The following is a 21,096-nucleotide window of genomic DNA, read 5'->3' as shown; positions in this document are numbered from 1 at the left end:
GGAGAACCACTGCCAGTCAGTGTAGACAATACTGAGCTAGGTTGACCAATGGCCCAACTCTCATTATAAGTGTTCTGGCGCTTCCTACCAGACGAGGAACCCGAACTTCCAGCTCTGGTTCTGCCAAAGGCTTTGCTGCTCAAATCAGATGCGTACATAAGACATGCTACCATTTACAAGGTTCAGCAGGTATCTCAGAGGTAAGGCCCATGGCTAAGCACAAGCTGAGATGTTGATCTAACAAGCAACATACTTCCTGTGCCTGTCTTTTGAAGAGCAGGACAGACACTGCTGGCTGCATGGCAAGCGGCTGGAGTCCTGGGGCTGGGCAAGCCAACAGGCAGTCCTTGGGGTGGGTTGGCTCTGTGTGGTTTGCCTACACCTGTGCTGGCATCTCAGCATCTGTGGACTCAGTCGCCTCCACAGAGTGGGAAGGCTGTAGTCGTAAGGGTGGGGTTTTCCTTTGGTCCTTCCCTAGGGTCTGAATCTCCCCCTCTCAGGTCTCTGAGCCCTCCAGGTCCAACTCCCCAATTTGCTTCCACTCCTCCTCTGGAACAGACCATCCCCTCCATGATATCTGCACAGGGTTGAAGACAGTAACGCAGTTTCCCACGTGGCTTGCCTGATCTGGGCATTGGTGGATCACACTCTTTTTCCAGCTAGATATTTGCTCCCTTTTCCTGGGGCATTCAGACATGCTCTGAGTCTGGAGAATGCTCCATCCTATTCCTTGTCCTATTCCTTGAAAGGAGAAGGTTGAATTCTGCCAGCAGGACCACCATCCTGCCCTTTTTTGTGTGCCTGTGGGCAGCAGAAGTCTCTTGAAACACATGTGCTACAGAGACCTCGTCAAGGAGCAAACCGTTGTGTAGGTGCCACGCTCTTAAAATAGGACTGACCTCTTCATGAGGGAACCTTGTGGCTTCCTGGTCATGTCTTGTTGTTCCCAGTGATTCTGGCCAGTTGCTTTAATTTTGGGAATCTGCCCCTACATACTCTGTTTTTTGTTTGAGTGTTGAATGAAGCTACAATAGGAATCACAGCCTGCAAAGTTACTTCCTAGCTTCTTTTGCCCTGCTGGGGAGATGGAAGTGCAGAGGGCACAGGAGCCAGGTAAGGAGAGGCAGGCTGCCCTCCATCTCGGATCACAGGGGCTGGAAACTGGAGGAAAAAGAAGGTTGTTAAACTACTGTAGCAGATGACTAGTAGGCGCAGTGAGCTAGGATCCTGCAATCCTGCCGGCCCGCTTGCTTTAGGGGACCCTGCCCTGTACACTGATACTCAAAGTGTCGGGCTTTGGCAACATCCGTCTGCCATGTCATGCTGGCAGTGAAGCAACTGAAACCATATCAAGGAGGGAAAAGAGGTGGAATCGGCGGGAAAGAGAGCACCGATTGCCTGCTGTGCCTGACGCCCAGGCCTGGAGGCCTCCAGGCGCCTCTCTTGACGAAATATGAATCAAACAAAACAAGGAATTGACTTAAAATAGGACAACTCGATTTGCCTAATAGACTTCCCGATCTAGGGAAGGAGCCAGAAAGAGAGCGCAGTGCTCCCAGGAGCCAGATTTGTGGAATCAAACTTATTTAGAGACGTCATCTGGGGCAAGGAGGGAAAACCCATAGAGAGTGGGAAGGCAGCTCTGAGTAAGTGGCAAGGAAATGTGTGACAATACAGTCATACCTTGGGTTACAACCGCTTCAGGTTGTGTTTTTTCGGGTTGCGGACCGCCGAAACCTGGAAGTACCGGAACAGGTTACTTCTGGGTTTCGGCAGTCACACATGCACAGAAGTGCTAAATTGCGCTTTGTGCAGAAGCGCCGAATTGCAACATGCGCAGACGCAGGTTGTAAACGCTGCAGGTTGCGAACATGCATCCCACATGGATCACGTTCGCAACCCGAGCGTCCACTGTACAGTAAGGATGAGATCCTGAGACATGACGGCTGCTTCGTAAGTTAAAAAGAAGGAAAGTTCTGTGTGTTCCCTCTGTGTCTCTCTACACATTGTGGTGGAGGGAAGGCATGGAGCCTTGTTCCATCTTTGAGCTCCTGGTTGCCATGTGCTGTGTCTTCCCTCCGGACATTACACTGGCCCTGGAGGCTGCAAGGTGGAGAACCCAGGGCCTTATCTGTCCTACAATGTGCCAAGCCTGCTGCCCATTCCTGAACCCTGATTCTCTTCCAGCCTTGCTTCCTGATTGACTAGGACAAGGGCTGGCTGACCCTGGCTGTCCCTCCATATTTTGTTAGACACCAACTCCCACCAGCCATCAGCATTCAGGGGATAATGGGAATTGTAGTCTAACAACATCTGTGGGGATGCAGGTTAGCTACCCCAGGTTAGGAGCATTGTATAAGCTTCCAGGCACCAGGATGGCTGTCCTGAATGCTCTGAAGGTGATCTGCTATTCCCAAATCCGCTAAAGCCCTTTGAACCTGCTGCCAAGTCTTCTCATCCTTCTTAGCACCGGACCATCATTCTCTCGAGTCCAATGAGACCTGCCTGTGCAAAGCCCTCCAAATCTTTTTCAAGACGGTACAGATCCTTCCTCATGAGAGGCCCTTTTGATGGATAATCTGGATGTCAAGAGGATTTACATCCTTGCTGTTTTTCTTTTTATTGGTAACGTCGAGTTTTCGTTTAACGACCAGCTTCTTTTGTTTGCTTTGCACCTTGCCTGGAATCCCAGGAACTTGGCAGCATTCTTTAATTTAAATAAATAACAATGTACGGAAGGGTTGGGATCTGGCGTGGACATTTGGTACGGCTACAGGCATGGCTTGAACCCGTAGCTTTTGGGAATGCCGCCGATGCGACTGCCCTCGCCGCTTTTGCCGCAGCAGCTCTGGAATCATTGTGCCTCCATAACAATAATAATTATTAATCATTAATAATCATCCCTCGTCCGCCCTGATCACCTTTCATCTGAGTTTCTGAACACTTGGCAGGCCTTGAATAATTAAAAGCAGTCAACACCCTATGGAGGGGGGGGAATGGTTTTGCTACCCATTTCTCCCCCCCCCCCCACCAGCAAAGTACATCTACTTGAAGGGGTGTGGATGGGGAAAGGAAGCCCACTGAGGTACACACTTGGGGGGTAACTATTCCTGCAGGTCAAGGACGAGGCACCTGTGGCCCCCTAAATATTCACCTCTGACCATTGGTCCCAGAGACAACCAGAGTGCCTGACAGGGTCCTACACTTCTGAAACAAACCACCCCCTCTGAGGCTCAACCATGGCCATTCGCCAAATGGGTCCAGGAGCCAGGAAACAGGCCGAGATGAATATGCCCGTGTGCCAGGGGCTGTACAGGAGTGGGAAGCAGCCCAGTGGCTGGTTTGTACAGGTTGTAGCGAGTCAGGCACAGCAGACATCGGAGGGGAGGCAGCACAGGGGATTTGCAGCGAGCGGAGGAGACGCTTGCGTGGTTGAGAAGAGGTTGAACTTTGTCCACGTGAGGGAATTTCTCTCCCTCCGACGTGTGTTCCACGTGCGAGCTGCACGGCGCACACTCCGCGCCAAAGGAAGCCTGGGGCAGAGCTGTGCGGCTCGCCCTGAATTTTTATAGGGTCTTACGCAGCCTTGTCACAATCCAGAAACGTTAATTAAACATGCCGCCATAACTCCCCTGCATAAATCTGGACCTCTTTTCCTTTTACCTGGTGGCGGGAGGTGGGGGGCAGGAAGGAAGCCCAGGACTCTCTGTGCTTGCACATGCACGGACTCACCTGCACATCTAATGTACTTCTCCTCTGCAGGTCTTCCTTTCTCTGCGTTGTTGGTTGTTGTTTTTTTAAAAAAAAGTTGCTATTTTATAAAAGAAGGAAAGAATGTGAAGGGAGAGTTCCTAGGCGTGTTGGGTAAATAGACCTAAGCCTCTCTCTTTAAAACAAATGGACAGATTATTTACCTGATTAAATAGGTATTTTGTGCAGGTTGGGGTTTTTTCTGCTTCTCTTTAAACATCCTGTACTTGGCTGGGTGGATCAGCAAGGGCTGGGCTTAAAACCAGGGGGCAAGTGTTTGCTTTCCAAATAGCTTGTGTGTGTGTGTGTGTGTGTGTGTGTGTGTGTGAGAGAGAGAGAGAGAGAGAGAGAGAGAAAGAGAGAGATATTTCTGCTCAGCCTGCCACAAGGGAGAGAGACAGCCAGATTTATCAGCATGTCGGTCTCCAGCTGGGGGGGGCCACCACTTTCAAGGCATTTTCATTCAGAGGTCTTTTTCTAAAAGGAGGAAGAGGCTGGGAAAAACTGGGGAAAGGGGGAGAGACTGAGTAACCCTGTTTTAAAAAGTGCACTTTCTGTTGCGAGTTAGGTTGGACCTAGGTCAGGGTGGTGGTGGAACAGGGACAGGAAAAGGGGGACAATATGTATATCCGTGGTTAGACCATCTGAAGGTAAAGCTGGGAGAGACACCCTGTCTGAAATCTTGAGAGAGCTGCTGCCAGTCTGTGTAGGCAACTCTGATCAAGGTGGACTAGTGATCTGACTCAGTGTACAACACTTTCCCATGCTCCTACTGGAGCATAGTTTAGGGTTTGTGCTTGGGAAATACCAACTTTCAATTCCAGAGGCCGATTTAGGAGAACACAGCCAGTTCCGTATAAGAATCTAGCGCTTACATTTTTCCAGGAGGAAAGACTTCTGTTCTGCCCCTTGTATAGATTATGCCGATTTGCCAGGTGTTTCCACAATGTTTTCGTTTCTCCTGTTCATAAGGAAAGCAGGGATGGGGCAGGGACTATTCAGACATTGCTAGCTTCCAGTTCCCATCAGCCCTGGGTATCATGTCCAACTGATAGGAATGCTGGGAGTTGTAGTTCTACCAGCCTTTGGAGGCCACAGGGTCACCATCCGTGAAAAAAGGCTCTGAGGATCTGAAAGCACCACCCAGAAAGGGTGTGTCTCTGCATGAGTGCCTGCTCTGGTTTTTTAAAGGTTGGTTAAAACAGGGGCTAGGGATCCTGTGACCTTCCAGATGTTGCTGGACTCCAGCTCCCATCAGCCCCAGCCAGCATGGCCAGTGCTCAGAGATGATGGAAGTTGTAGTCCAACAACACTGGGGCAGCACAGATGAGATTAAAACCCTGTTCCTAAACCTACATACACCATCGTATTTGCAACTTCCTGACTAGAAACATCTAATAAAGAAAGTGGAGATTCTCAGAAGGCTGAGTTCCACGCCCACTGACAAATTATCTGCTTGCGGGGCAGTTTTGGCATGTAGAGCCCTGATTATGAACGATTTTTCACATGTGTGACTGCTGCTTACATGATGAGTGTTAATAGAGCACAAGTATGGCCTACAACAAAATGTTGCAATACGTGGGGTTCAGGAGTGCCTGCCAGGCAGCCCTGCCCTTTTCTAGAATACTCCGTCTCATTCCCATCACCACCATCAATCAGCATTTTGTAGCAGCTGAGCACATTCAGCCCCCAGCAGACTCTTTTGGGGTTTCTTACACTGCTTGGTGGGCTTTCCACCCTATGGATTTCGTGTTCTTCTGCAGACCTTGGGCCAAACTCCCTTGGGTGATGCTGTTTCGAATTACAGAATAGTAGAGTTGGATAGGATCCTGGGGGTCATCTAGTCCAACCCCCTGCAGTGCAGGAACCTCAACAAAAGCACCCAGGGCAAATGGCCATCCAGTCTCTCTCTAAGTTATCCTAAAAGTACACACTACCGCTGATGCACCCAGAACACAACCCCCGCGCAAATAGGGAGTTGCCTGTACAGTGGTACCTCAGGTTACATACACTTCAGGTTACATACGCTTCAGGTTACAGACTCCGCTAACCCAGAAATAGTACCTCGGGTTAAGAACTTTGCTTCAGGATGAGAACAGAAATCATGCTCTGGCGACGCGGCAGCAATGGGAGGCCCCATTAGCTAAAGTGGTGCTTCAGGCTAAGAACAGTTTCAGGTTAAGAACAGACCTCCGGAACGAATTAAGTACGTAACCAGAGGTACCACTGTGTGCGTATTGTTAACTGAGAAGGGTGCCTTTGAAACGTGACTACAAACAATGATTTGCCATTGCAAATCAGTGTTTTAGTTCGCTGTCTTGTTTCCACTTTTGATTTCTCTTCCTCCCCGATTAAAGTAAGTGGATCCTAGTCCGCTAGGGGGGGGGTCGCCAGCCCTTCTAAAAAGGAAGTTAAGAAGCACAATGTGCAAGAACTCCTCAAAGTAATTTCTGTTCAATAGCTGCTTCCATCTGTCAGTGTTTTTAGCCAATGAATGAAGTCGCAGTTGTGATTGATAAGGGAGTTGTTTGAACACCAGACACTCTTTGGCTTGCTCTCTGAAGTCATCAGGTGTCATTGACTGCTCAGGCCTATTTTTATCCTGACGCCTGCGGTCTCCTCATGGCTAACTGGTTTGGCTTGCCTGGGAAACATGTGGGAGTGTGGCCGTCCTGAATTGTGTCGGGCCCATCTGCAGTCTACATTTAAAGCAGTACCATAGCACTTCAACCAGTCACAGCTTCTGGAACTGGCGGAAATGACTGGCAGAATCTGAGACCAGGGAGAAGAGTCGGTGGAAGAAGATTGGAAAAAAATTAAAGTTTATCTACAGAAACATTGTAAAATTAAGGAATGTTAGAAGGATGTTGGAATGAAGCTATGTGGTTTTAGCAGAAATGTTATAAAGTATTAAGTAAAAATGGATTGGTAATTAGTGAAAGAGGAGAATGTAAAATTATAGTATATCAAGATAAATTTTTAGGATAAAAACAAAGATGGAAAGGACTTGCTGAAATATCTAATTGAACTAGAATACAAAAAAGGGAGGTGTGAGGAGGTCAAGGAAATAAGCAAAGGAAAGAAAGTTATGTAAAGGTTGGATTTGTGTTTTTTTGTGCTTTGTTTGCTTAACTTTTTTACTTTTCTTTCTGTAACCTTCAAAATTTTAATTTTAATAAAAATCTATTACAAAAAAAACCCACAACCAGTCACAGCTTCCCCCAAAGAATCCTGGGAACTGTAGTTTGCGAAAGGTGCTGAGAGTTCTTAGGAGACCCCTATTCCCCCATCTACTACTGTGGGCAAGAAACCCGCAAAAGAAATGGAGTGGCCCTCATAGTCAACAAAAGAGTTGCGAAAGCAGTACTGGGTTGCAATCTCAAAAATGATAGAATGATCTCGATACGAATCCAAGGCAGACCTTTTAACATAACAGTAATCCAAGTTTATGCACCAACTACTGGTGCGGAAGAAACTGAAATTGACCAATTCTATGAAGACTTATAACACCTTATAGAAGTGACACCAAAGAAGGATGTTCTTCTCATTATAGGAGATTGGAATGCTAAAGTAGGGAACCAAGAGATAAAAGGAACAACTGGCAAGTTTGGCCTTGGAGAGCAAAATGAAGCAGGGCAAAGGCTAATAGAGTTCTGTCAAGAGAACAAGCTGGTCATCACAAACACACTTTTCCAACAACACAAGAGACGACTCTACACGTGGACATCACCAGATGGGCAGCATCGAAATTAGATTGATTATATTCTCTGCAGCCAAAGATGGAGAAGCTCGATACAGTCAGCAAAAACAAGACCTGGAGCTGACTGTGGCTCAGATCATCAGCTTCTTATAGCAAAATTCAAGCTTAAACTGAAGAAAGTAGGAAAAACCACTGGGCCGGTAAGATACAATCTAAATCAAATCCCTTATGAATACACAGTGGAAGTGAGGAACAGGTTTAAGGATTTAGATCTGCTGGACAGAGTGCCTGAAGAACTATGGATGGAGGCACACAACATTATACAGGAGGCAGCAACGAAAACCATCCCAATGAAAAGGAAATGCAAGAAAGCAAAGTGGCTGTCCAACGAGGCCTTACAAATAGCGGGGGAGAGAAAGCAAGCAAAATGCGAGGGAGATAGAGAAAGATACAGGAAATTGAATGCAGATTTCCAAAAAATAGCAAGGAGAGATAAGAAGGCCTTCTTAAATGAGCAATGCAAAGAAATAGAGGAAAACAACAGAATGGGAAGAACCAGAGATCTGTTCAAGAAAATTGGAGATATGAAAGGAACATTTCGTTCAAAGATTACCATAATAAAGGACAAAAGTGGTAAGGACCTAACAGAAGCAGAAGACATCAAGAAGAGGTGGCAAGAATACACGGAGGAATTATACCAGAAAGATATGGATGTCTCGCACACCCCAGGTAGTGTGGTTGCTGACCTTGAGCCAGACATCCTGGAGAGTGAAGTCAAATGGGCCTTAGAAAGCACTGCAAATAACAAGGCCAGTGGAAGTGATGGTATTCCAGCTGAACTATTTAAAATTTTAAAAGATGATGCTGTTAAGGTGCTACACTCAATATGCCAGCAAGTTTGGAAAACTCAGCAGTGGCCAGAGGATTGGAGAAGATCAGTCTACATCCCAATCCCAAAGAAGGGCAGTGCCAAAGAATGCTCCAACTACCGCACAATTTCACTCATTTCACACGCTAGCAAGGTTATGCTTAAAATTCTACAAGGAAGGCTCAAGCAGTATGTGGACCGAGAACTCCCAGAAGTGCAAGCTGGATTTAGAAGAGGCAGAGGAACCAGAGACCAAATTGCAAACATGCGCTGGATTATGGAGAAAGCTAGAGAGTTCCAGAAAGACATCTACTTCTGCTTCATTGACTATGCAAAAGCCTTTGACTGTGTCGACCACAGCAAACTATGGCAAGCTCTTAAAGAAATGGGAGTGCCTGATCACCTCATCTGTCTCCTGAGAAATCTCTATGTGGGACAAGAAGCTACAGTTAGAACTGGATATGGAACAACTGATTGGTTCAAAATTGGGAAAGGAGTACGACAAGGCTGTATATTGTCTCCCTGCTTATTTAACTTATATGCAGAATTCATCGTGCGAAAGGCTGGGCTGGATGAATCCGAAGCCGGAATTAAGATTGCCGGAAGAAATATCAACAACCTCAGATATGCAGATGACACAACCTTGATGGCAGAAAGTGAGGAGGAATTAAAGAAGCTTTTATTGAGGGTGAAAGAGGAGAGCGCAAAATATGGTCTGAAGCTCAACATCAAAAAAACGAAGATCATGGCCACTGGTCCCATCACCTCCTGGCAAATAGAAGGAGAAGAAATTGAGGCAGTGAGAGATTTTACTTTCTTGGGCTCCATGATCACTGCAGATGGTGACAGCAGCCACGAAATTAAGAGACGCCTGCTTCTTGGGAGGAAAGCAATGACAAACCTAGACAGCATCTTAAAAAGTAGAGACATCACCTTGCCAACAAAGGTCCGTATAGTAAAAGCTATGGTTTTCCCAGTAGTGATGTATGGAAGCGAGAGCTGGACCATAAAGAAGGCAGATCGCCGAAGAATTGATGCTTTTGAATTATGGTGCTGGAGGAGACTCTTGAGAGTCCCATGGACTGCAAGAAGAACAAACCGATCCATTCTTAAGGAAATCAGCCCTGAGTGCTCACTGGAAGGACAGATCGTGAAGCTGAGGCTCCAATACTTTGGCCACCTCATGAGAAGAGAAGACTCCCTGGAAAAGACCCTGATGTTGGGAAAGATGGAGGGCACAAGGAGAAGGGGACGACAGAGGACGAGATGGTTGGATAGTGTCTTCGAAGCTACAAACATGAGTCTGACCAAACTGCGGGAGGCAGTGGAAGACAGGAGGGCCTGGCGTGCTCTGGTCCATGGGGTCACGAAGAGTCGGACACGACTAAACGACTAAACAACAACAACAACAAATTCCCCCACACAGAGCTGCAGTTCCCAGAGTAGTTTAACAGGCAATCTTTCTTCCCAAGGAGCTCTGGGAACTATAGCTCTGTAAGGAGAATAGGAATCTCCTAGCAACTTTCAGCGCCTTCCCAAACTACAGTTCCCCGAGTTCTTTGGCAGAGGGAAGCCATGAGTGTTAAAAGTTGTATGGTACTGCTTTATGTGTATAGTAATAATAATGATGATTTATTATTTGTACCCTGCCCATCTGATTGGGTTGCCCCTGCCACTCTGCAAATGGAGCCTAAATTAGGTCCATTAAATTCAATGAGTCTTTTCGGGGTGCCTGGCTTTTCTTTTCTTTTTTTCTCTCACTCCAGAGCAGTAATGGTGTTGTTCCAAAGCCTGCACTCACTCAAACATGGTGTTGCTGCCCAGGTGACCTGCACCAAGTCCTGTTCAAGAAGCACAGGATGTACTCTGCCCAGCCCTTCACCCTATTGATTTAAATCCATGGGAGATTAGTAAGAAGTGGGTATTTAAGGAGGGAGGACACACGATAGAGGTTTGTTCACTGATGCATAGGCTACAGGTTATCAGGCAAAACCTATTGGCCGTGCACCCAGTATGGGCTGGAGGAAGGACATTCTTCAAGCAATATGTAATTGACCTGTGGAATTCACGGCCACAGGATGTTGTTGTAGTGCTCAGGAGCAGAAGTAGTTATCAAAAGAGCTTAGAGGAATGTGTGGGAAGGGGGGAGGGAAGTAGGTGCATCAGTGGTTATTAGACACGAGAGCTAAGAACAGAGCAGGTGCACGTTTTGATTATTGGACACAGATCAAACGGTAGATATTTTGTGGGCTATCCTGGCTGCCCATTACTGGGTACAGGATACTGGATTAGACAGGCCCCTGGCCTGATCCAGCGGAGCTATTCTCATGCCCTTCTGACAGTTTCTGAACACAACAGTTCTGGAACATGGCCATGTTTACCCAGCATTTTCCTGTGAGAGTCAGGCCAACCAGGACTTGACTCCCCTTTGTTGGCAACAGAGTAGCTTGAGATACCTTTAGGAGGTTTGCCTGTGCAAGAGCACCAGCTGCCATTTGCGTATTGGGTGGTGGAGGAGGAATAAGGGCACATTTTTGCATAACTGCAAGAAAAGCAGAAACTCTTCCTCCTCCCTCCTACAAAGAACAGAGGTGGAAAACATCCCCTTTTTCCTGCAAAACACCTCACAAGCTTGAGAGTACTTTCTAAAACAGAATAAAAATTTTTAAAAAATCTCCTGTTGAGTGATCCTTTAATAAATGCAATGTTCAAGATCCATTAGTTCGTGTTTACTCGCTGTGCCTTTGCGCCAGAGCTTAATTCTTCCCTTGTTTACACGGACGTGCATCTGGAGCCAACCTCTTTGGGTGGGGCCTCTCTTCCTTCCCCCCCCCCCCGCCCCGCTTAGGTCAGAGCAGGGTGTGTGTTGGGTTAGGACCTGGGAGACCAAGTTCGAATCCCCACTCAGCTGCAACTCTCACTGGATATGCCTTTGGGCCAGCCGCCATGTGGTATCCAGCCAAATCCTATGCAGAGTAGACCCATTGAAATTAATGAACTAAAGTTAGCTATGCCCATTAAGTTTAGTGGGTCTACTCTAGGACTAGCACTGAATATAGCCCCCGTCTCTCAGCCTAACCTACCTCACAGGGTGGTTGTGAGAATAAATCAGGGAGAGTAGCATGTATGCCTCCTTGAGCTCCTTGGAGGAAATAAAAGTAAGAATAGTAAGAATAGGATAGGATAGTCCAAGGCCTCAGCAGTGTGGGGGAAACCATGTCTGGTAACACTGAGGTGGTAGATGGTGCTAACTGGCCCCCAGTCCATATTTGGAAATATTTCATCATGGTGCTTTTGGGGAGAGTTTATTTGTGGAGAGGTCTTTCAGCAGCCATTAAGCTAAATGGAGACTCCATGCTCAGCAGCAGTGTACCTGCTGAATAGCAATTCCTGGAGAGCAAGAGCAGGGAAAGGCTGTTTCCTTCAAGGCCTGTTTAGCAGCTCTCCGAAGGCTATGGCTGGCCAGTGAAGGGAACAAACTCTTGGGCTAGAGAGTCTCCTAGTCTGATCAAGCAGGGCTTTTCTTGGGTTCTTAAGATTCGGGAATAAGTCTTCTGTTGTGACAGGGAACAGTTATCTGTAACTAGAATGTGCAGATCCTGACGATACTGAATTAGGTGATATGGGTAGGGGGGGAGGTTTTTTTGGCGGGGGGAGGTGGTTGAAAGCGTGACTCTGAAAGGTGTAACCCAAAAGGTATTTTCCCACAAACTAAGTGAGCGCTGAATGTGTTTTAATGTGCCATTTGGCTGGTTGCCTGTGGTGAGTAAGAATCAACCTACAGGCCACCAGCCAGAGAAACTTTATAAACAATTTTTTTCCTCTCTTTTTTTTTTGAAGTCACAAATTGGCGCTGGACGGTGAGCAAGCTGGTGAAACTCTGGTGGGCTTGTGTGCAAGGCTGGAGGAATGGGTGGAATCTGGCCTTGTAGCAGGGCTTGTTTTCACTAGAAGGGGGAGAGCACCCAGCCTCTGGAAAAATTAAAAAATGGCAGGGCATGTTTCTTAATCGAAAAGTTTGCTTCATTGCCACCATCATTATATTTTATAAATGTATATCCCGGCTTTTGCCACCCGGGTCTCAAAGTGGCTTAAAACTATATGCAATATGCAAAGTTATGAACATGAATTCAAAACCTCAGGAATCCACAGGAACATGTTCCTTCAGAAAGGCGCAGCCAGAGAGTCCGGTGTGCAGCAGGCACAGGATGGGGGGGGGGGAGCAAATGGGTCATGATATTAGTGGAAACAAGTTCTAAATTCAAGATGTTTGGGGTAACTTGAGCAGCCTGCCTGCTTCCTGCCACTACCACCCCTCTTTTTTTCTTTTTCAAAAAAGTCCAGTTTTGATATACTGAATCCCACCACCTCCTTGCTCCTTTCTTTCCTATTTTCCTGGACAAGATTAACGCACCCAGGGCAATATAGGCAGCCCCTGGGAAGCAACCCTAATAAGCTTGGGAAGGGTGTGTGTGTGCTGAGAGTGTTGAGAGTGTTCCTTTCCCTTTCGTTACCCCCCCCTCCCTTCTTGAAGCACAGCTGGCTGGCTGGCTGGCTGGCTGGCTGGCTGTCTCTGAGCTAGCTGGCTTCCCTCTCTCTCCCAGAGAGCATCCTCCTTCCTCAAAGGCAACCAGGCAGGGACTGAGCCGTCTCCCTCCCCTGCTCTCTTTCACCTGCCCTCCAGCCAGTAGGAGGGGAGGTCGGGTGAGCGGAGGGGGTGGGTGGGGGCGTGGCCACGGGGCCAGGGCTCTCCTGCCAATCACCATCACTTCTGACACCAGACCGCTCCCCCTTCCTACTCTCCGCCACTGAACTGAGCTGGTGCCCAAGTGGATTCCCAGGGAGGACCGTCAGCAGCAATGACATCAGTATTTTGAACCAACTTGTTATTCGGGGAGCAATCAGTTGCAATTAGGTATTAATTAAGTATTATGAAAGTTGATTATTTAAGTGAATTCGGCTTTCGTCTCTCCGACTATGGTAAGTAAGGCACAATTGTGTTTTCCCCCCTAGTCTGTTCATTCCTTTTTATTTCCCTGTCTCTCCTACTTTGTACCAAAAAAGGGGAAAGTGTGTGCCGGCGGGGGGCAGGGAGGCAACCTTTGACCTTTTCTCCTCTTCATTTCTCATTGTCTTCTTATTCCTCCTTATGTCTCTTTCTCCTTTCCCCCCTTCTTTTTAACTGTGAGCGTGTCCGTCCGCCGTGGACGGACCGACCACGCTCGGCTTGTCTATAAATAGTTTCTCTTTTAGTTTAATAAAACTAGCGAGCGCAGCTGATCGGTTTCATGTTTCACTCTCGGCTTCAAGGTTGCTGGGTGTGTGAGTTGGGTAGTTTCTGCTTTAAAAAAGAAAGGAAAAAGATACAAACCACTTAGCTCCTCACTTGTTTTTAAGAAAACTTTTCAGTTGTGTTTCTAGTGGGGAAGCCCAAGTTAAAAATGTCTGGTGCGTTTGTGTGTGTGTGTTAGGGTGTGCTGGGGGATGGAGGGCTGTTTGACAAGAGTGATGAGCGGCTTGTCACTCGGAGGCGACAAGCGCTTACATATGTCAACTTTCAAAAGGTTTTTAAAAGATCTGCCAGAATGTTGCAGAGAGATGGCAAGGGGGGTGGATAGCATTTGTTTTTCTTTTTTTTTGGTGGTGTGGGGGGGCTTTGCTGTCAGGTGCAAAGGTACAAATACTGTTTCACTTTTCTTTCGGTTCTTTACGGAAGTTGTTTCCTTCCTCCTCTTCTCTTCTCCCCCCTCCCCGCTCCACACCAGGTTTATAGTTTTCTCAAGGAGGCTAAAAAGAAGGATTTTTGCCCCTCGGAAGGTCTCTCTCCTCTCCCTTAGCAGATATCAAATCTGGGATCTGTTTGTGTTGTTGTTAACGAGAGCATGGCATTGTGTGAGGCCCGTGGTATTGGAAGCGGTGGTTGTGGGGGAGCATAGAAAAAAAAAGGAGGAAGTTTATGTAGATTTTATTATGATGGTGCATTTTCTCTCTCTTTTCCTCCTCAAATATTATTTTTCTCCCTCTCTCCCTTTAATTATTCTCCCCCTCTTTTTCTAAGCTCCCCGCCCCCTTGCACCTCATCCTGTCCGTAAAAGGTTGCCTGTCAGGTTCCCGGCGTGCTGTCTAAATGAAAAGGAATTTTAATTTATTTGGGACAAGCTGGTGACGGATGAGGAGACTGCTTATTACATTTAATGAGCTTTCCCCCCTCTTCTTCTCCTCCTTGCACCTTGGCTGGATTGTTTTCGCCCTTTCCGCGGGAGATTTATAGGGGGTGTCCCGTGCGTTCTGGTGCTCCCCCTCCCCACTTTTGTTTCTGGGACACATAATGGTCACACCAGGGCAGGGTTGCACAGGCCACGGCAGAGGTTTGTGGCCGTTTGAGGTTCCCACGGCCTGTTCGGGGGGGGGGACTTTATGGCGATTGGCGGGTCGGAGTGTGGAATCCATGGCCTGGCAGCTGACTCCATCAAGGGGTTGACTTTGAAGGAAATAATTTAGGCCTGAGAAATCATAGCCTAGTATCACTCCAACGTGCTATTTTGGTGTCGTTCTTTGGACATGCTTGTGTTTGGAGAGTTTTGGGAAACTCACTAGGTGTTTGGGGATTGCTTTCTGCAATAGGTCAGCAAACAGGAATTTCTCAGGGCCCAGTTTTCCAAACCATCCTCTGCCTGAGACTGAATTTGTGCATAAATGACCCCCCCCCTCCTGTTTTGCTCGCTGCCGCTCACCCTGCTACTTCACACTTTGTGGCCTATCATAGAGTCCATGGGGCGAGTTTCACATTCTTACCGCTCTTTAACCTCTCTTGTGAGCAGGAATGGGAAGCTAAAGCATGTTGTGGAGTAACTAAACTGCATTAAGTGTCGTCTCAGTTTTATTATGAACCCGCCCCCCTTCCAGACACACACACACACAGAGTTAAAAACTAGTAACTGCAGTTATCCATACACCAAACCATCCTGTGCTTGTTGATCCGACATGTTTGAGATAATTACTGCAGCATTTATTTCATAAGGCATAAGATTGTAATAAAATGGTTGATGATTGACTGGCCTCCACTTTGCACCTGTTATTTTGGTGGAAAAGAATGAAAGTGTGTGTGTTGATGTGTGTTCCTTTATGGTCTTTTTATTTATTATTTTTATTATTATATATTGGTTCATCATACCAGGAGATAAAAGCACCAGGAAGTGTTCAGTCTGCATTGTTTTGAAATATTTGGTTCTTGGGTGTGCGTTTGTTCTTTATTAGGCTTGATATGTTCTTGTTCAGGATGTGGCTGAGAGACGGGTCATTAAAACAAAAAAATCCCCTCCCTTTCCCTTTTTTTGCTACTGTTGTTTTTCCTACGAGGTTCGACATTTTAATCTTAAGGGGTAGATTTTCCCTGCAGTTTCAAGGTATTGGGGGATGGGAATAATTATTGAGAGTTGGGATGACGTGGTGCCATGTTTTGCAACCTCCCTAGTTCTGCATCCAAGGCCTCGTCCCCCTCTTTGGGAAATTGGCACCCCCTGCTGGCGGGAGCTTATAGCCTTCTATCCAGTAAGTTCTCCCTGATGGAATGGGGCCAATAGGACTCTCTGTTGCTGTGGCAATCGCCCTCTGGCACCTAACGATGAGCTCAGAAGGAAAAAATGGAGTCCTGAGTCAGACCATTTAGCTCCATACCGTATGTGCTGACAGGCAGCAGCAATCCAGAGTTTTCAGACAGGGAGTCTCTCCCAGCCCTACCTGGAGATACTGGAGAATGAACTAGGGACCTTCTGCAAGCAAAGCAGGTGTGCTACCTACCCCTGTATTGTGGCCCTTCCCTTGAGACATGGGAACATAGGACTCTGCCTCACACTGAGCCAGACCATTGGTGCCTCCAGATCAGTACTGTCTACACTGACTGGCAGCAACTCCCCAGGCTCTCAGGGAAGTGCTTCTCCTTGCCGTACCTGGAGATGCTGAGGGTTGAACCAAGGACATTCTGCATACAAGGAAGATGTTTTACCGCTGAGCCGTGGCCAGCCAAGCTTCTAGACTGTGGTGAGAGTGAGTGGCAGCACACATGTGGGGGCCCCCAGTAGAAACATACTAATAATAATAATAATAATAATAATAATAATAATTTATTATTTATACCCCGCCCATCTGGCTGGGCCTCCCCAGCCACTCTGGGCAGCTTCCATAAAAACCAAAAATACAGTAAAATATCACACGTTAAAAACTTCCCTGAACAGGGCTGCCTTAAGATGTCTTCTGAATGTCAGGTAGTTGTTTATCGCTTTGACATCTGCTGGAAGGGCGTTCCACAGTGCGGGGGCCACTACCGAGAAGGCCCTCTGCCTGGTTCCCTGTAGCTTTGCTTCTCGCAATGAGGGAACCGCCAGAAGGCCCTCGGCGCTGGACCTCAGCGTCCGGGCAGAATGATGAAGGTGGAGACGCTCCTTCAGGTATACTGGACCGAGGCCGTTTAGGGCTTTAAAGGTCAGCACCAACACTTTGAATTGTGCTCGGAAACATACTGGGAGCCAATGTAGGTCTTTCAAGACCGGTGTTATATGGTCTCGGCAGCCGCTCCCAGTCACCAGTCTAGCCGCCGCATTCTGGATCAGTTGTAGTTTCCGAGTCACCTTCAAAGGTAGCCCCACGTAGAGTGCATTGCAGTAATCCAAGCGGGAGATAACCAGAGCATGCACCACTCTGGCGAGACAGTCCGCAGGCAGATAGGGTCTCAGCCTACATACCAGATGGAGCTGGTAAACAGCTGCCCTGGACACAGATTTGACCTGTGCTTCCATGGACAGCTGTGAGTCCAAAATGACTCCCAGGCTGCGCACCTGGTCCTTCAGGGGCACTTTTACCCCATTCAGGACCAGGGAATCCTCCACACCTGCCCGCCTCCTGTCCCCCAAAAACAGTACTTCTGTCTTGTCAGGATTCAACCTCAATCTGTTAGCCGCCATCCATTCTCCAACCGCCTCCAGACACTCACACAGGACCTTCACCGCCCTCACTGGTTCTGATTTAAAGGAGAGGTAGAGCTGGGTATCATCCGCATACTGATGAACACCCAGCCCAAACCTCCTGATGATCTCTCCCAGCGGCTGCATGTAAATGTTGAAAAGCATGGGGGAGAGGACAGAACCCTGAGGCACCCGACAAGTGAGAGCCCAGGGGTCTGAACACTCATCCCCCACCACCACTTTCTGAACACGGCCCAGGAGGAAGGAGCGGAACCACTGTATGACAGTGCCCCCAGCTCCCAGCCCCTCAAGACAGTCCAGAAGGATGTTATGGTCGATGGTATCAAACGCCGCTGAGAGATCCAGCAGAACTAGGAAACAGCTCTCACCTTTGTCCCTAGCCCGCCGGAGATCATCAACCAGTGCGACCAAGGCAGTTTCAGTCCCATGATGAGGCCTGAATCCCGACTGGAAGGGATCCAAATGGTCCGCTTCTTCCAGGCATGCCTGGAGTTGTTCGGAAACCGCTCGCTCAATCACCTTGCCCAAGAATGGAAGATTTGAGACTGGACGATAGTTGGCCATCGTGGCCGCATCTAAAGATGGTTTTTTAAGAAGCGGTTTAATAACCGCCTCTTTCAGCGGGTCTGGGAAGGCTCCCTCACGGAGGGAAGCATTCACCACCCCACGAAGCCCATCGCCCAGTCCTTCCCGGCTAGCTTTTATAAGCCAGGATGGGCAAGGATCCAGGAGACAGGTGGTTGGTTTCACTCGTCCAAGCAGCCTGTCCACATCCTTGGAGGTAACAGATTGGAATTGATCCCACTCAACTTGACCAGACAGAACTCTAGCACTCTCCCGCCCCGGTCCTGCTCCCACGGTGGAGTCTACTTCTTCCCGAATCTGAGCGATTTTATCTGCAAAAAACTTTGCAAAATCATTGCAGGAGAACATGTGGCCCGTACTGGGCCCCGATGTTGCAGGTGGTTCCGCTAAATTGTGAACCACCTGAAAAAGTCTCCTGCTGCTGTTTTCTGCAGATGCAATAGAGGCGGTGAAGAAATTCTTCTTCGCCGTCGCTATCGCCACTTGGTAGGCTCGACGTTGAGCTCTAACCTGTGTCCGGTCAGATTCGGAATGAGTTATCCGCCACCGGCGCTCTAGCCGTCTCAACGATTGTTTCATTGCCCTCAGATCCGTGGAAAACCACGGGGCTGTCCAGGCTCCATGCAATCGGAAGGCCCAAGATGTTGGCTAAACCCTGGAGATTAGGGCCTGGAAGACTGCAGTCTGCATGTGGGTGAGCCCATTTGTTGTGTTCTGAGGTCAAGGGCTTTATCTCTCTTTGAGGGGCCTCTGCCTCTGCCAAGCTCCTCGAGTCATCACAATACAAGCTCTCTCGGTACCCTTTTAGTCATACCTGAAAAGGTGCCAGGCAGGAATGGCAGAATCGGAAGGATGGTTGGTCCCTGCACCACACTATCATAGCGGCCAAAAGTTTGGGTGCTTCTGCAGAGGTGCAATTTCACACACTTTCTACGGACCCAACTTTACTTTTTTACTCTGCATGGAAGTTCATTTTCTGTTGGGTCATTGGGGTGAATGGCAGGCAATAAATTAGTAATAATAATAAAATGATGGTGATGATGAAATAACATTCATACCAATGCACAGTGCCCAGATAAAGTTTTCAGATAAAAGCGCCACCATTTCCTTTGGGTGGTGGTCACTTGAGGTTTCCCCCAAAAGTAATGTCATCATTTTTGTGCAGAATTCAACTTTCATTCAAAAGTAAGACAAATTTCCAGGCCCTAATGGTGGTGAAGAAGCCATCACACACACCCCCCCTTGGGCAGTTCTTGTTGGCATCTCAAAAGCCTCAGGTGGGCTCACGTAAGGTTTTTGTTGGTCAGGATTTGGGGCTTCAGTGCGTCACATAAATTATGCAAAGTAAATGCATTTGTTGAACTTACACAAACTGCAGAATTCATCTTCTTGAATGCAGAATTCAGCATTGGCAAGCTGTTGTTATACACACTCCCTCTCTGCCCACATGGAGAATATGCAGCTCTTTCTGAGGGCCTGTTCTTTTTTGGAATCATTCATTCCAGGAGGAACTGGTTCACAACTGATGGTCATCTCTCTCTTGCTAATATTTGGGAGACTTTGGGGAAGTGTTGCCAGATGCTGTAAGACTGGCTGTCTGATCACCTGTGGAGAGTGAGAATCTCCCCTAGGGGACCAGCCGGGTGTATATATTAAGATATGTCACCGATTAAGCTGGCAGGTTGGCTGTGGTATCCAGTGCATGCTCAAGGGGAGGGGGGAAATAAAGAACTACAAAATGCCAAATCAGTGGCAGAGGACCCCGCTGTTGGAGGGGAAGAATGCTAGAGCAGAGGTGGGTAATCTCAGGCCTTGGGGCAGAATGCAACCCTTTAGGATTCTCTGTCTGACCCCCAGGACTCTCCCTAGGCCTAGGCCTAGGCCTCTCCTAAGGCCACACACTCTTTTCCCTCGGCTACACCCCTCACTGGCTCTGTTTCGTGCCCTCCTTGTCTGCCTTTGCCTGGCTGGTATTGACTTTGGCCCCACCCACAACTGGCATATGGCCCCTAGGAGGCTCCTCAATGGGAAAACTGGCTCTTGGGCTGGGGGAAACTAATCCCCTTCCCTCGTGCTTTAGAGCACTTCAGTTCAGGCAAGACACAAAATTTGTCAGAATGGCTGGCAAGGCGTTTGGAACAGTTGCACTTTATAGCATGGTTGCCCCCTTCCCTTGCTGATCAGTGCAGGCTGCTCTGTCCTGGTGTGCTCAGTTGTTGAAGGAAAGTTGGGGGCACTGGGCACAAGGTGTGTCTGTAGTCCGAAAGTGAGGGCCACCTTGGGTTTCTAACCAGAGAGCAGCTAGCAATGTGCCCTCAAGTTCCCATGTGTGTTGCGGGGCCAGGCTGTTTTGCACAAAGTGTCCCATCACTGCCAGAGTTACCCCTTGTGAATTTTCAATCACGCACAACATGTAAGAGAAGGTTATGCTGTTCCTGAATTGAAAACGTATAGGATGCCGTGTGATGGTTAGCGACTTGGAGGGCTTTGAAAGATTAGAGTAATTTATAAAGCGGAACACTGTGGCTACTAGCTGTGAAGGCTGTGTTCCTCCTCCATTGTTGGAGGTAGCATGCTTCAAAATACTAGTTGCTGTACACATCACGTGAGGAGAACTGGTGTTGCACCCGCGACCTGCTTGTAGGCTTCCCATAGGAAGTCTAATCCAGCAGGGATGCTCTTACGGTCTGCTTCCCTGTGCATGCGCCCATGGCCCATCTACGACTCTACCTCCATTTTGCCTCTTCTGTCAGCATTACTGCTGCTGGCAGTGTTTTCTGCTGGCCTACCAGGGGAGTTCCACCAGCATAGGTGTCACAACAGTGTCACACCTTGCAGTGCTTCTGCTAAATCAGAATAGCCCTCAGCTGGCAAATGTTAAATGCCTGATTGTGCCCTAGCATCATGATCCTATGCATCTTTATTGCAGAGTAAGTTCTGTTGAGCTACTCCCAAGGATGTGTGCATATAACAGTTGCCTAATTCTGCATTGAACCCAGCTGGTTTTACTTCTGAGTAAACACACAGATGCTAGGGCTGCAAGAAGGGAAACTTTTATATAGGTCACAAATTATGAACCATATGGAGCAGTGTGCTACCAAAAATGTTTTGGGTCTGGTCATTTTCATTTTGAAAATCTGGGCTTTGAAATCTGGATGTTTGGTGCTGTGCTGTTCCACCAATTTTTAAAAAGAATTTTCTTAGCGTAGGAC

The 21,096-nt window shown here is 47.8% G+C and overlaps 1 protein-coding gene and 1 long non-coding RNA gene across 5 annotated transcripts in view; one reads left to right on the top strand and one right to left on the bottom strand.

Annotated features, from left to right (window-relative positions):
- The window catches only part of CASZ1 (castor zinc finger 1), a 446,064-nt gene that overhangs the window by 302,527 nt on the left and 122,441 nt on the right, over positions 1 to 21,096 (top strand). The window contains exon 1 of one of the 4 annotated variants that reach the window (XM_079986663.1): positions 13,121 to 13,298. The exons of 2 other annotated variants lie outside the window; for them this stretch is intronic. In XM_079986663.1, coding sequence (XP_079842789.1) covers positions 13,250 to 13,298 — 49 coding nt within the window. In that variant the 5' untranslated portion in view covers positions 13,121 to 13,249. Of the gene's footprint in view, positions 1 to 13,120; positions 13,299 to 21,096 lie in introns of those variants that run through there. One more of the 4 variants, XM_079986669.1, reaches the window with a different exon arrangement.
- On the bottom strand, positions 162 to 5,731 carry LOC307222278. Its single transcript, XR_013841713.1, has 3 exons — positions 4,626 to 5,731; positions 1,057 to 1,161; positions 162 to 402 (listed from the first exon to the last, which is right to left on the bottom strand). It is a non-coding gene; the product is annotated as an uncharacterized lncRNA (long non-coding RNA).

The sequence above is a fragment of the Podarcis cretensis genome, assembly GCF_951804945.1.
Source record: "Podarcis cretensis genome assembly, chromosome: 8".
NCBI classification, from domain to species: Eukaryota; Metazoa; Chordata; class Lepidosauria; order Squamata; family Lacertidae; genus Podarcis; species Podarcis cretensis.
This window is presented reverse-complemented; position numbering and strand designations above follow the sequence as displayed.